Genomic DNA, 12724 nt, shown 5'->3' with positions numbered 1-12724 from the left:
CCAAGTACCTCATATAATCAAAATTCCTCTGAGAAGGCTCATTTGATAGTCATGTGGTGCTTCAAACTTTTTAAAGAAGATGACTATGATATGTGTCAAAGCAAGAAGAGCTTTTGTGTTGATATGCAAAAAAAAAAAACATCTTCATTTGATTTTAGGTTATTTAAGGAATGACTGCAATATTTTTTCTGTCTATGAAAAAATAACATAAAAAATTTGGTGCACACTGAATAACGCGCGTAGCGGGTTTTTTAACAGTGTGCACCACATTTTTTCATGTTATTTCGAATAGACAGAAAAAATATTACAGTCATTTCTTATAATTCAATTCTAAATTCCATTTTACAGTAGAAAACCATGAAAACACGTTAATGACGTCACGGTCACATGACTAAATTATGTCTCTGGGCTCAAAATAACGTCAGCCAATCAGAAGACGCGTTACATCCAAAATTTTATTAAAAATTGTTGTTACTCGAAACACTATGATTTTGCTTTCACAAGGCATATATTGGTTACCTAACATCTGCATTTGTCATAACTATACTGTACTTTGGATTTTTAAAGAAAGATGAAATCTGCACATTTTTTTGAAAAGTAAAAATTTAACAAAAACTAATACATGTAATAGGTTAAAATCAATAGTGGTATTACACCTTCTTATTTCCCTTTTCTTTTTGTTTTCAGTAATTTCTGCTTTTTATGTTCTCTGGTAGGCTCTGAGGGATTAGACAATGACAAAGTGAACAGACAGTTATAAGCTGTTTGAAGATCTAATATGGTGCAAACGTGAAAAGCAGGATGTTAACATCATATTGATCACCGTTTTTTTCTCTCTAAATTCATAGAAAAGAGTACAGTTTGAAGCAAAGACGTAGAGCCAGTTATCCCAATGAACGTCCTTGTAAAGGTGCATTTTTAAAACTTTCATTGTTCGAGTAAATATACTGAAACATACTGTGTATGTATTGATAAATTTTTTTTTGAAAATGCAATAAGAAAAGTATGTATAGCTGCTTCATATGTTATAAGTTTATTATAGGTATACATTTCAGTTTAGTCCATTTTTCTAGAATTCATCATCTTGTCCTCCATGTACCACCTCTCGACATTTTTTAAAAATCTAGTATATTTAGAATATGTCTGCAAAATTATATGTGGTTATACTTTCAGAAAACTGACATGGATTTCACCTAATTATGCCGAAAATCAGGCGTTCACAAATTAATCTAAATGTATGACGTCAGAAATTCATCGATAATGACTTAATTGATCAAAATATTTTATAATTGAAACAATTTGACATTTTAACATATGTTTTAGTATAACTATTGCAATTTCATTGCAGTTTAAACAATTAGAAATTTAGAGCCCAAACTATAGATGAATGAAATAACTTCTTTAGACTTTTTAGTTACAGTCGGTATTTGAGAGTTGGAAATGACAATTTCAAAAATGTATGTAAAGAAATGCTTTCAGTTAATTTATTTGATATTTTTACCTATTATGTCTGTTTGTTTTGTTCTCTCATCGTTGTCAATATAAAGAAATTTAATGCGACTGTCATACAAGTGAGAGGTCTAGCAAGCTAAATAACCAGGTTCAATCCACCATTTTCTACATGAGAAAAAGACTGTACAAAGTCAGGAATATGACGTGTTTGACTCCAATCCTAATTGACTAGGATTTTCAGTTTCCCTATCGTAGGTCGGTGGTTTTCTCCGGGCACTCTGGCTTCCTCCACCAATAAAAACTGGCAGCCATGAAATAGTCTAAATGCGGTGCTTAAAAGTGGCGTTAAAACACCAAAAATCAAACATCAATCAAATACGTGAAATAACCAGTTGTTCAGTTGACTCCTTACAACAATTATTTACCGTAAATGATTTGTAAGGAGCTATTCGTGTCTGGGGAAAAACTATAGCAGATAGAAAGAAAACGTAAACAGCAACAATGATTCGCAAGATAAGATCTACAAATTGGCCACCACAGTAGAAATTGTCAATAAATATCTTGAAGACGTTATTGCATATGAATTTGACCCATGTGTACTTCAAAAACTATAGAAGGAAGGCATAAACTAAAAACAGAACAATTATCTTAAATTCAGGATGAGCAAAAAAAACAGAATTGATTTATGGATTAAACTACAATGTAGGAAAGTGGCCGTTGCGATAGACGCACATATTTTGTGAGGGGAGCAACAGCGTTTTTTTTATAGCATATAGTTAGTGCTTATCACATTAATCTATCTTAATTTTGTTTAACTCAATGTTTTTTAATGCAGATATCCGGATGTTGAAAGAAATAAATAGTGCACCATAATTATCATGTACTATAAATTAGAGATAATTTCCGAATGCTTGTAGTGTAAAACTTTGGTTGGCTTTCTTGCTTTGTTTGTATAGACATTAGCTCAAGCAATGCAATAAGACTGACATCTGCAAACAGTATATATAGACAAACAAACTTACACCTGTATATATCTATAATACTAAAATAACGAGGTCCAATTTGTCAGCCGTCATCAGGTAAAAACAACAAATAAAAAAATTCAACTTTACATATAGCTAATATAGGACAATGGTATTGATTACAAATTACACAACTCAAGACCCTCTTGTTTTCCACATATTTATTATTGTCAATAATTAACAAGTTTTGGGTCGAATCCGATACCGATACCAATAGTATATTCACCTGTTACCTATTATCTTATCTATACGTTCCGCATCTGACAGGCGCACCAACAAACGGTTTATTAAGGATTTTGGTGTATACACGGGTCATAATCACAGGGAAGACACTACTAAACTCAATAATTGTCAAATTCATCCCTATTGTAGTATTTTAATCAGTAAGACTTTCTAAGTTAACAATACGAATACTAAAAATCTGGACTTAAAATAAGGCGTATTATACATGTTATAGGTACAGTTTTCAATTTGTTCGCGGGCATGACGTAAAATAGCGAATCAAAGAATTCAACTTTATTATAACTAATATAGGACAATGCTGTTGATTAAAAAGTACTCCATTCCAGGACCTTTTGTTTTCCAAATAATTAATATTACCAATAATTGATAAGTTCCAGGTCGACGGGTTCACACAGAAAGAATTTGAAAGCAGAGAAAACTGTGTATTTTATAATCGGCAGGACTTTAGCAGATGACAAAACCAATACTAAAATAAGACTTGCACATAGTTATATACTTTAATTCAGTCACGGATCCGCGATATCACGGGTGTGTTCTAGTTATATTTAAATTTGATTGAATGTTATCCCAAATGTAATTGTCAAATAAAACAAAACAAACAGGCTAACCAAAGTCTTACCCTTCATGCATTAGCAAAATAGTTCGTATTTATTATCTCGGTTATCAATCTTCATTGATCGAAGAAAAATTGTGCTTTTTGTCGATACTTGATTTCGTCGTTCGTCTTTATGGCCGTTGTCGGTTTTTGTTTGATTTTTGACGCTTGATTAACACTTGCAATTGCTATCTACACTTTCTTTTTAACATACTTTTGTATACAACAAGAGGGACAAAAGATACCAGAGGAACAGTCAAACTCATAAATCGAAAATAAACTGACAACGTCATGGCTAAAAATGAAAATGACAAACAGACAAATAATAGTACACAAGAAACAACATAGAAAACTAAAGACTGAGCAACACGAACCCCATCAGAAACTGGGGGTAATCTCAGGAGCTCCGGAAGGGTAAGCAGATCCTGCTCCACATGTGGCACCCGTTGTGTTGCTCATGTTATTACAAACCCGGTAAATAGTCCAATTTGGTCGGTCACATTAATCATTTTGTTAATGAAAAGGGAAGGAGATTGTAGTTACGACGTATGAAACATATCCGTCGTATATCATCTGTGAAACGGTTATTCCATAACGGTCAACCAACTCGTGATGGCGTCCGTAAAATGTACTAGTAAAAACAATTTGTATTATGTTGAACATTGTATGTTCGGTTCAATTATAAACCCTCAATCAAAGAAAAGAAGTTACCAAACAAAAGTGATAAATTGACAATATTATGATAATACTGCAGGAAATCAGGTAATGTAATCTTAAATTTTAAACTACGTTTTTATTTGCAACTGGTCATTGTGTATGATATGATTGAACACATTCCATGCAAAATCTATTGAAAAAATATTACCTTATCTGCAAACCATTAAAAAAGTGAACTCTTAAATGTTCGATATGTTCCCCACGAGGATACCGCTATTTATACGTTCCTCTAAAAACGGCAAGCTATAGGAGATTTGTTTTTACATTATTCAAATCTTGCTATGCAAATATATAATAACCTCAATGTGTTCTATTTGCTGTAAACTTAACTTCAACATTGGAATAACCCGTATTTAATCGCACAGTCACAAACTTTCTGCCAATAAATTATTTTTTAAAACAAGATAATCAAAAATCAGTCCAAGATTATCACATCATTATTAACTATTCATGAAGTATTTGTTCAGGTAATCAAATAAGATAACGGTCTAGTAATCACATAATTAAAAACCCCATGTGGAGGCTCATTTATGAACATGTAGGTTTGAAAGGTTTAACTAGCTAAAACAAATAACAAAATAGACTACTTCAATCATATCAATCAGATTAAAATCGAAAATATTTTAAAATTAACACAAATTATTTATGCAGTTAAACTTGACGAAGGATACTTACAAGGATATATGTGGTTTCCTGTATATCATATGTGACTTGTTTTTAAATGCGTATATATATATTAAAAAAGTCCACACAAAGCGGGGTTCGGAAACATTATGTGTTTGCCCAAACAGTGGTCATCTGCTATGTATTTAAATATTTACTTATAAACGTAAATGAGCAACTCAGTGAGAGAGCTGTCAGAAAAAAAAAACATTTATAATAAACACACGAATTTGATTATTTTTTTATTTGCCCTATTGAAGATAAAATTATAGGGTTGAACTGTAAGTTTACATACTGAATTTACAACGAACATCGAACGGAAGTAGGTAATGACAGTTTTATTCAACTGAATAACAACCATCTCATCTCTATAATAACTTTAGTGATATTCCCCGACGAGAGTTCAACTGCAGTGAAAAATGTCTCTGTTTGCTGTTTTGGTTTTTTGTATCGTAGTACTAAGCAATGCACTCCAAGGTAAGGTGTTTAAATATAACAATACCATTCAAGCATTAAATCGCATCGAATCTAAATAATAGATGCATTAAATTGTTGTCAATATAGTGGAATATTATGCGACATTAAATAAGTGAGAGGATTGGCTAGCTATAAAACCAGGTTAAGTCCATCATTTTCTACATAAGGAAATGTCTGTACGAAGTCAGGAATATGAAAGTTGTTTTCGATTCTTTTGATGTGTTAAAGCTTCTGATTTTACCGGTTGATAAGGGAAACTTTAATCAGGATTTTTGTAATATTACTTTTTCCAAGAGCATATTCTATTCAGAATATGAAATAACTTTTGTAACACACACGCACACACAGTTGCATAGATGAAAAGAATTTTAAAAGAAAAACATACGAATATTGAATAGAAAAAAATTGCCAAATAAATGACATAAACAACAATACATTTGCAGCAAAAAGCGAACATACTGCCAAAGACAATCACAGACAAATTTCTTATTTTGCATGATAAAGTACGTCTTTAAAATGTTGTTCCGAGGGGAAATTTTAGTGGTCAAATAATTAAAATTATCACTTTTCATCTAAATATCAGTGAGGCTCAGATCAAAATGTTATAAAGGCAAACAAGTACAAAGTTGAAGAGCATTGTTGACCCAAAATTCTAAAAAGTTGTGCCAAATACGACTTAGGTAATCCATGCCTGGGATAAAAAAAATCCTTAGTTTTTCGAAACATTCATAGTTTTGTAAACAGGGAAAAAAATTACCATATAATTGATATTTATTTCAAAGTGATAAAATATTTCTGAAATATTTTACAAAGATATTCCGCTGATGAGATATATATATTTACTCGGGAAAAAAAAATCATAAAATATTGTAAAATGCTGTCGCAATTTTAAAGAAAAAAATGTGTATATATTGCATTTTTATAGGTTGTTAAAAGTTCATATTATGCTATCTGTATTTAAAAGTACAAAAGTAATATATTAAAAAAAAACCTGTTAAATGCGATTTAAAAAAAAATACGAATGTTCTATTGTATTATTTAGATACTTGCAAAGCACCTTATCACAGAATAGCAGATGGTTGTTATTATTTCAGTACAGAAACTGTGGCCAGAGATTCTGCTGCATATGTATGTATAACTAACAGTATATACCGCACAAATATATAACATTAGCTGTATTTGGCAAAACATTTAGGTATTGTGGTCCTCAATGCTCTTAAACTTCGTACTTTATTTGGCCTTTTTAACTTTTTTTGGATTCGTGCTTCACTGATGAGTCTTTTGTAGAGGAATCGCGCGTCTGGTATAAATACAAAATTGAATCCTGGTATCTACACGGGTAGTAAGGTCGTTATATCGAGGAGTGTTTAGTACAGTGATTTTGTCATAATTTGGTTAAGTTGGTCATGGATAAGTTATGTCACTTCCCAAAATGATTGAGTCAGTTCTTTTCAAATGAGCAAATTAAAAGCAAATTAAATGTTTGAATCTGTATTGTAGGTCTAACTATCTAAATTGAAATTGTTGTTTTTAAGAAATTAACGCAGGATAACCAAATTATCCAAATTGGTATGGTTAGATTAAGCGATAGACATGGTTTAGTTAAGAGTCTAAACTTTCGTCATGGTTTTGGTTACATTTGTCATGGTTTAGATCCAAATTAAAACATATTTGTGGCACCTAAATATTGATAGTTTGTTTGGAGGCGATTATGAAAAATGAAGTAGACTAATTGACTAAAGAGGAAACAAGCCTTTTGACCAAATTTGGTGGGCGTAAAAGACAAATCGTACATTTATATATTTTTGTTCACCGCGTAACGTATTACGGGGTCAATGAAAATATCGGGCGTTCGCCTTTCCGTCCGTCGGCCTGTGCGTTCATCCGTCCGGCCTCACGTTAACAATTCTTGCCGGATTTTTTATGAAACGTTTATCATAGTTTTTTAGTAATAGTTTGAGCTAGTTCGAAAATCGGTGCCGATCATTTATTTTAAAAAGAGTTCAATGGAAACATAAGTTATATCAACAATTGCATTGTAAGCACTCCCAAATGTACAATTCTTGCCAGAATTTTATGAAAATTACATTAAAGGTTTAAATTAACAATGTATTGGATGCATTCAAAAACTAGTGCCGATCAATTAATTTTGAAAGAACTGTGTCCCTTAGAAGTGTAATTATATGGAGAATTGCATTTTCAGCGCACTTATATGTACAATTCATACCCGAATTTTAAGAAAGTTAAATCATAGGTTGATATCAGCAATTTTTTGGATTGCTTTGAAAATTAGTACCGAAAGATTATTTTTTTACTATCTGACGTTTACGTTTTGCAACTTTAAGTAGACGTCATTGTTACTTGATTAATATGCTCTATATCGATCTGATCAGTCAAGTGCTTTTCATCTATTTTATATAGTTTGTTGTGGTGTAACCTGCATGCCCAGATTAAGACAAGGGGTTGTTTGGGAGCCCGCAAACATCTAAACCACGTCATATTCTGTATGACATTGTTTAAAGTCTACGATTTGTCATTCACTGCCTGTCGTTTTTTCTTGTATATCATATTTATTTTTTGCTTATTTGTTGAAGGCCGTACGGTGACCTAACATTTACGTCATTTGGTATAGAGTGGATAGGTGTCTCATTGGAAACTATAATGTATTTACTAATGGCGTAATACTATGTGCTTTCTTATGTCACAGTGTATTCCGAATACACCAACTTTTAAAGAAATTTGCTATAATTGAAATTCATTAATAAATTACTCTAGTGATCTCCTTATACGTGCTTGTTCTATAATCATGATAATTATAAGGATAATATCTTAGCTTTACTGTAAACGACTTATCTTATCGAGGGTGTATTTTTTAGGGTAGATCATCATTAATATGTACAACTCAGATTTACTCGTCTGGGAAAAAACAACAACATAAGAAAAAAAGCGACACTATATTGACTCAAAGAAGGATATAATAGGTCTAACACGAAAATTAGTATCAGTGAAAATATTGTTGAACAATATTTTAATAGTTGTTCATAATGTCTGTTTATGTTGATCGTAACACTGACATTTTTACGACAGGAATTACATAACTGAACCATGTCGAACATGAACGAAACCGTGCCACTAAGGAACCAAACGATGACACCGAAATTTCTGTAATCTTAAATTGTGTGCAAATGTAGGTTTTTTAGGAATAATTGAGGGCAGAGTTATACCATATCGAAATATGGGATGTCACAGACAGCACAGAAATAACTATTCTGTGTGCATTAGAAACGAACAACAACTTATAAATTTTGACATATGCAAGCATTATTCTGTGCCAAATTATAACTATATGATGAAACTTTAATGCACTAACATATTATCAATAAACAAAGATACTTACCATCTTGAATTTATATTCAGAGGTTCCTTTAGCGAAACATCCGAATGTTTATATTGATTCAATGATTGTCAATAAAAAATCTTAACACAACCATGTCTAACTTAACCAAACTATGACAAAAATCACTGCACTAAACGCCCCTCGATATGACGACCTTACTACCCGTGATCTAGGATGCGTTGATTTATAGAAAGTCCGTATTAAAAGTGAGTATTGACGATAGCGTGCTTGGCGAGTAAAATATCAAAAATGGACGACCCTATTACGCATGAGACGATGGAAAAGTCTAGTAATGGAAAACAAAAGACAGACCTAAATGTAGAGTGCACACACTAATCTCTTTTTTTTCCCATCTCGATATTGCACTGATTTAAAATGTTAATGTATTTTTTTTTCTCTGAAAAACCAGCTTGCTCATGTTTCGTATATTCAGTTTGATCATGTAAACTTTCTCTTTTCGAAATTTTACATTGATCTAAAGGCAACAAAGTTCTTGAGACATAAACAAATGCATAATTCTATTAATAATACAGAAAAATAACAAGAACCCCAACAGAAAGAAAACTATTTATAAACACATACATTGTTTAATACACTTGTCAATGTTTGGATTTTAATGCAGGCTGGCTGCGTGGAGCGTGGGGGATATCTAGCCACCTTCGAAACTCTGGAAGAAGCAATGCTAGTGAAAAACGAGCTTCTTAAAAGGAATAAAGGTATACTTTGAGTGGAAAACTGTGCATGTGTTTATAACATATATTAAGGACTTATATGTGGTTTTTGTCTTTGAATGATTTTATGCAAAATCATATGACTTATTACATTTAAATTGACATGGTTTAATTGAAAAAGAAGAGAATTTTCCACAATAGATTAACTAACGTAGATGTTAGCAACTATAAGTACGTGTACGGCTTTCAAAAAGGAGCAACACGCACTATTTTCTACCTATAGAATTGCCTGTACCAAGTCATGAATACAATATATTTTCCATAAGTTTGATGTGGGTTTTTTTATTGCGCAATTGATAAGAGATTATCCGTTTTAATCTTTTCTTGGAATTCGGTATTTTTGTAATTTCACTTCTTTTCTCATACCTGATAGCAAGCTATAAACGGTCCTATACTGGATAATTACTACCAAATGGGAACATACGATCTGAATAATGTACCAAACAATAACTGAAGTCCGCATTTGATTTTCAAAAAAACTCACAAACTTACTTCAGAAAATGTAGCCGAGTTAAAACACGTTTTGGTCTACCAAGAACAAGTTTATCAAGTACAGTGTTGTCACAAGAGAAAATATGTAAAATCAGTTATAAAGCGCTAGAATCAATATATTGGAAGAAAGAACAAAATCACATAGCACCAATTGTAAGAAAATTCTCGTAAAAGAATAATGGATTTAGTTTAAAGACATCATAATTAGTCTTCGTAAAAAAACCTTGTTATTTGTCAAAATATATGTATCGACAGGATTTAGGACGGTAGATGTTAATAGCTGTATAATAATAGGTCTGAAAATGAAATTAATGTAATCACCTCTAAAGATATCAAACGACGAGACAACGTTTAGGGCATTGCAAACTAATGACAAAAAATTCTGTAGTTTGAGGAATAGACTTTAAAGTTGAGAATGAAAATGGGGAATGTTTCAAAGAGACAACAATCCAACCATAACACAGAAAACAGCCGAAGACCATTAATGGCGATAAAATTCCGCACCCAGAGGCGTGATGCAGCTTGCCCCTAAACAAAAATGTGTATTACTTAAGTGAAAATGGAATTCATACTAAACTGAATAGTGAAACATAAGTATAAATAAATATTCCTAAAGTAATGAGCAAAGACATTGACATTCATACCACATCTTCTTATATCTATAGAGAAGGCCTCGCCCAAAGACACACTTCATTATCTAGTATATTAAAAAAGCATAGATCCGAAACACGGAGAGGCACTCTACTGTCTCCACAAAGCACGAAAGACAAAGTCTGTAAATAACTTGCTGATATTACATATAATTTTGTATTGCTAGGTTTATACTACTACGTTGGTGGTCGCAACCTCGACAGGAAGAACCCTGCAGGTGATTGGAGGTGGATAAAGAAAGGAGAAATGTTAAAGATGACCTACTTTATTTTTCCTAAAGGTCAGCCAAACGGGACACCTAATAACCCACAGGAATGTATGGGTTTTGATCCATATCTACATTACAATCTCAACGATTTATATTGTGATAATGCTTCTGCAAGTAAGCATGCATATATCTGTGAACAATGAACAAAATCAACAAAATTGTAAACTTATTTCTTTAGTGCTGATTGTTTATTGCTTGGAAGTATATCCCTTCAAAATTATAAGTGTTTGTTTGTGTGCGCGGTTAACGAATCAAACATAAAAATATTTGAATAAAAAAGACGCTTTTAGCTTTTTCCTTTGAATATTTTCTGATTTATTTTCTCTTTCATATCTTTACTTTTGGTTTAATTGACATCCTTCGTTTGTGTATGTATTATTTTTTTTATCTATGTTTTGTTTTATGTTAATTTCAATTGGATTTACATTAAAGAACATGATTCGTTATAACATCTTTTGAAATTTAAAAAGAACGCAAATAAAAAAAAATGGCAGTTCTATTAAAAAGATCTGTGTGTTCAAATGATACTAAAGTTTAATGGGTGTTAAACAATCTACAGAAAAGTGAATGATTAACGTAAAACATTTATTCAAAAACTTTAATTGACAGCTCTACCAAAATAAAATGAGTCAAAAAAAAAAAGAGGCAATTCTGTGTACAGATTATAACATTGTAAATTAGTGAAATCGTGTTTTTTATTGGAGAAATCTATATATATATTAAGTTTTCATCTTTAGAAACCATAGTGTGTGTATAGGTATATTATTCTCCACTCATATCTCAGAACACTTTTATCCGAAAACATTTGGGTTACCTGAAGAATATTTTGTCTAATTTCTAAATACTGGTGCATATAAACTCATAACCTTAATATGCATTAAGCCTAGCTTTAAGATGCAATTTGTTGTGAAATAAAGTAGTATTATTAATAAAAAAATGTCTTTAATCAAATGGTAAACTTGATAATGTTTGTCAAAGGGCACTATCCACAACAGGGAAGCAACAAGTACACCTCCTAAACGTGTCTTCCTAAATAGCAATATGACCTTGTAAGCGACTCAATAACTCTGGCGTAAAATATTGTGAATGCCAGACGTGAATTTCGTCTACTAAAGACTCATTATTGACGCTAGAACACAACAAAATGAATATTCAAATCAATTTAAGAGCATAGAGGTCCAAATATTTCCAAAGGTTTGCTAAATGCGTCTACGGTAATCGTTTTCTATATTGATACTAAGGGGACAGTTTGAACTCATGAGTTGAATATAAACTGACAATACCATGAACATAAAAAAGACACGAAAAGAGAGAAAAGTCCACATACCAATGCAATAATACAAAAGCAAGAACATGCCCGAACTTTAAGCTGTGTTTATCGCGGGTATTATGGAATAGTTAGCAAATTGTACTCCCCTATGGGCATCCGTCATTAGGTTTATAGTAAGAGCCTGTCATTGATAATTATACTCTCTCGGATATGCCACAACTATCATTAGTGATTTGTTAGTTTTTGCTCTCACGATTTTGGAGTTATCACGTGTTCGTTGATTTTGTTTTTTTATCATTTAAAATTGACTTTATTATATTTAGTTCAAAAGTTATTTTAGCCGCATTTTGATAACTGTAACACTATGCAGACGTATAAACACATATACGTTATTTAAGATTATAAACGAAACAGACGTAGATAAGTCGAGTGTTTGCAGTGGAATCTGGTCAATTGCAGGATAAAATGATAAAAATCAGTTTCACAGAGAAATGGATGTTTCATTACATTAAAGATTACAAATGCAATACTCTACGAAAGTCAATTATGTCAATGGTCAAATGGAAAGCAAAATAGTATCAGACAGGAATTAAGCAAATCACATTGCAAAATCTATGACGGAAGAGCAACACAAACTACGTTGTACAGGGTTGAAAACTGTTTAAATAAATTTCGTATTCAATATGACACTGACAGTGCAACATTGACAAACAATATTTGAAATAAGGTCTGCAACCTAGCAATGA

General features: G+C 31.8%; 1 protein-coding gene across 1 annotated transcript; it reads left to right on the top strand.

Moving 5' to 3' along the window:
• The first annotated feature begins 4762 nt into the window (after positions 1-4762).
• LOC139502803 (uncharacterized) lies at positions 4763-11659 on the top strand. The gene is made up of 4 exons (XM_071292380.1): positions 4763-5169; positions 6212-6297; positions 9189-9282; positions 10607-11659. Exons 1-4 carry the CDS (start codon positions 5112-5114, stop codon positions 10849-10851), a joined length of 483 nt encoding a protein of 160 aa, XP_071148481.1. The 5' UTR covers positions 4763-5111; the 3' UTR covers positions 10852-11659.
• The last annotated feature ends 1065 nt before the right edge of the window (positions 11660-12724 follow it).

Source organism: Mytilus edulis, chromosome 14 (genome assembly GCF_963676685.1).
Source record: "Mytilus edulis chromosome 14, xbMytEdul2.2, whole genome shotgun sequence".
NCBI classification, from domain to species: domain Eukaryota; kingdom Metazoa; phylum Mollusca; class Bivalvia; order Mytilida; family Mytilidae; genus Mytilus; species Mytilus edulis.
The sequence above is the reverse complement of the archived record's forward strand: the minus strand, read 5'-3'. Positions and strand labels throughout refer to the sequence as shown.

Coding starts and splice junctions, on each gene's coding strand:
- LOC139502803 (XM_071292380.1), top strand. CDS start 5,112: ATGTCTCTGTTTGCTGTTTTGGTTTTTTGTATCGTAGTACTAAGCAAT. Junction 6,298..9,188: donor CCAGAGATTCTGCTGCATAT/GTATGTATAACT, acceptor ATTTTAATGCAG/GCTGGCTGCGTGGAGCGTGG. Junction 9,283..10,606: donor GCTTCTTAAAAGGAATAAAG/GTATACTTTGAG, acceptor TTGTATTGCTAG/GTTTATACTACTACGTTGGT.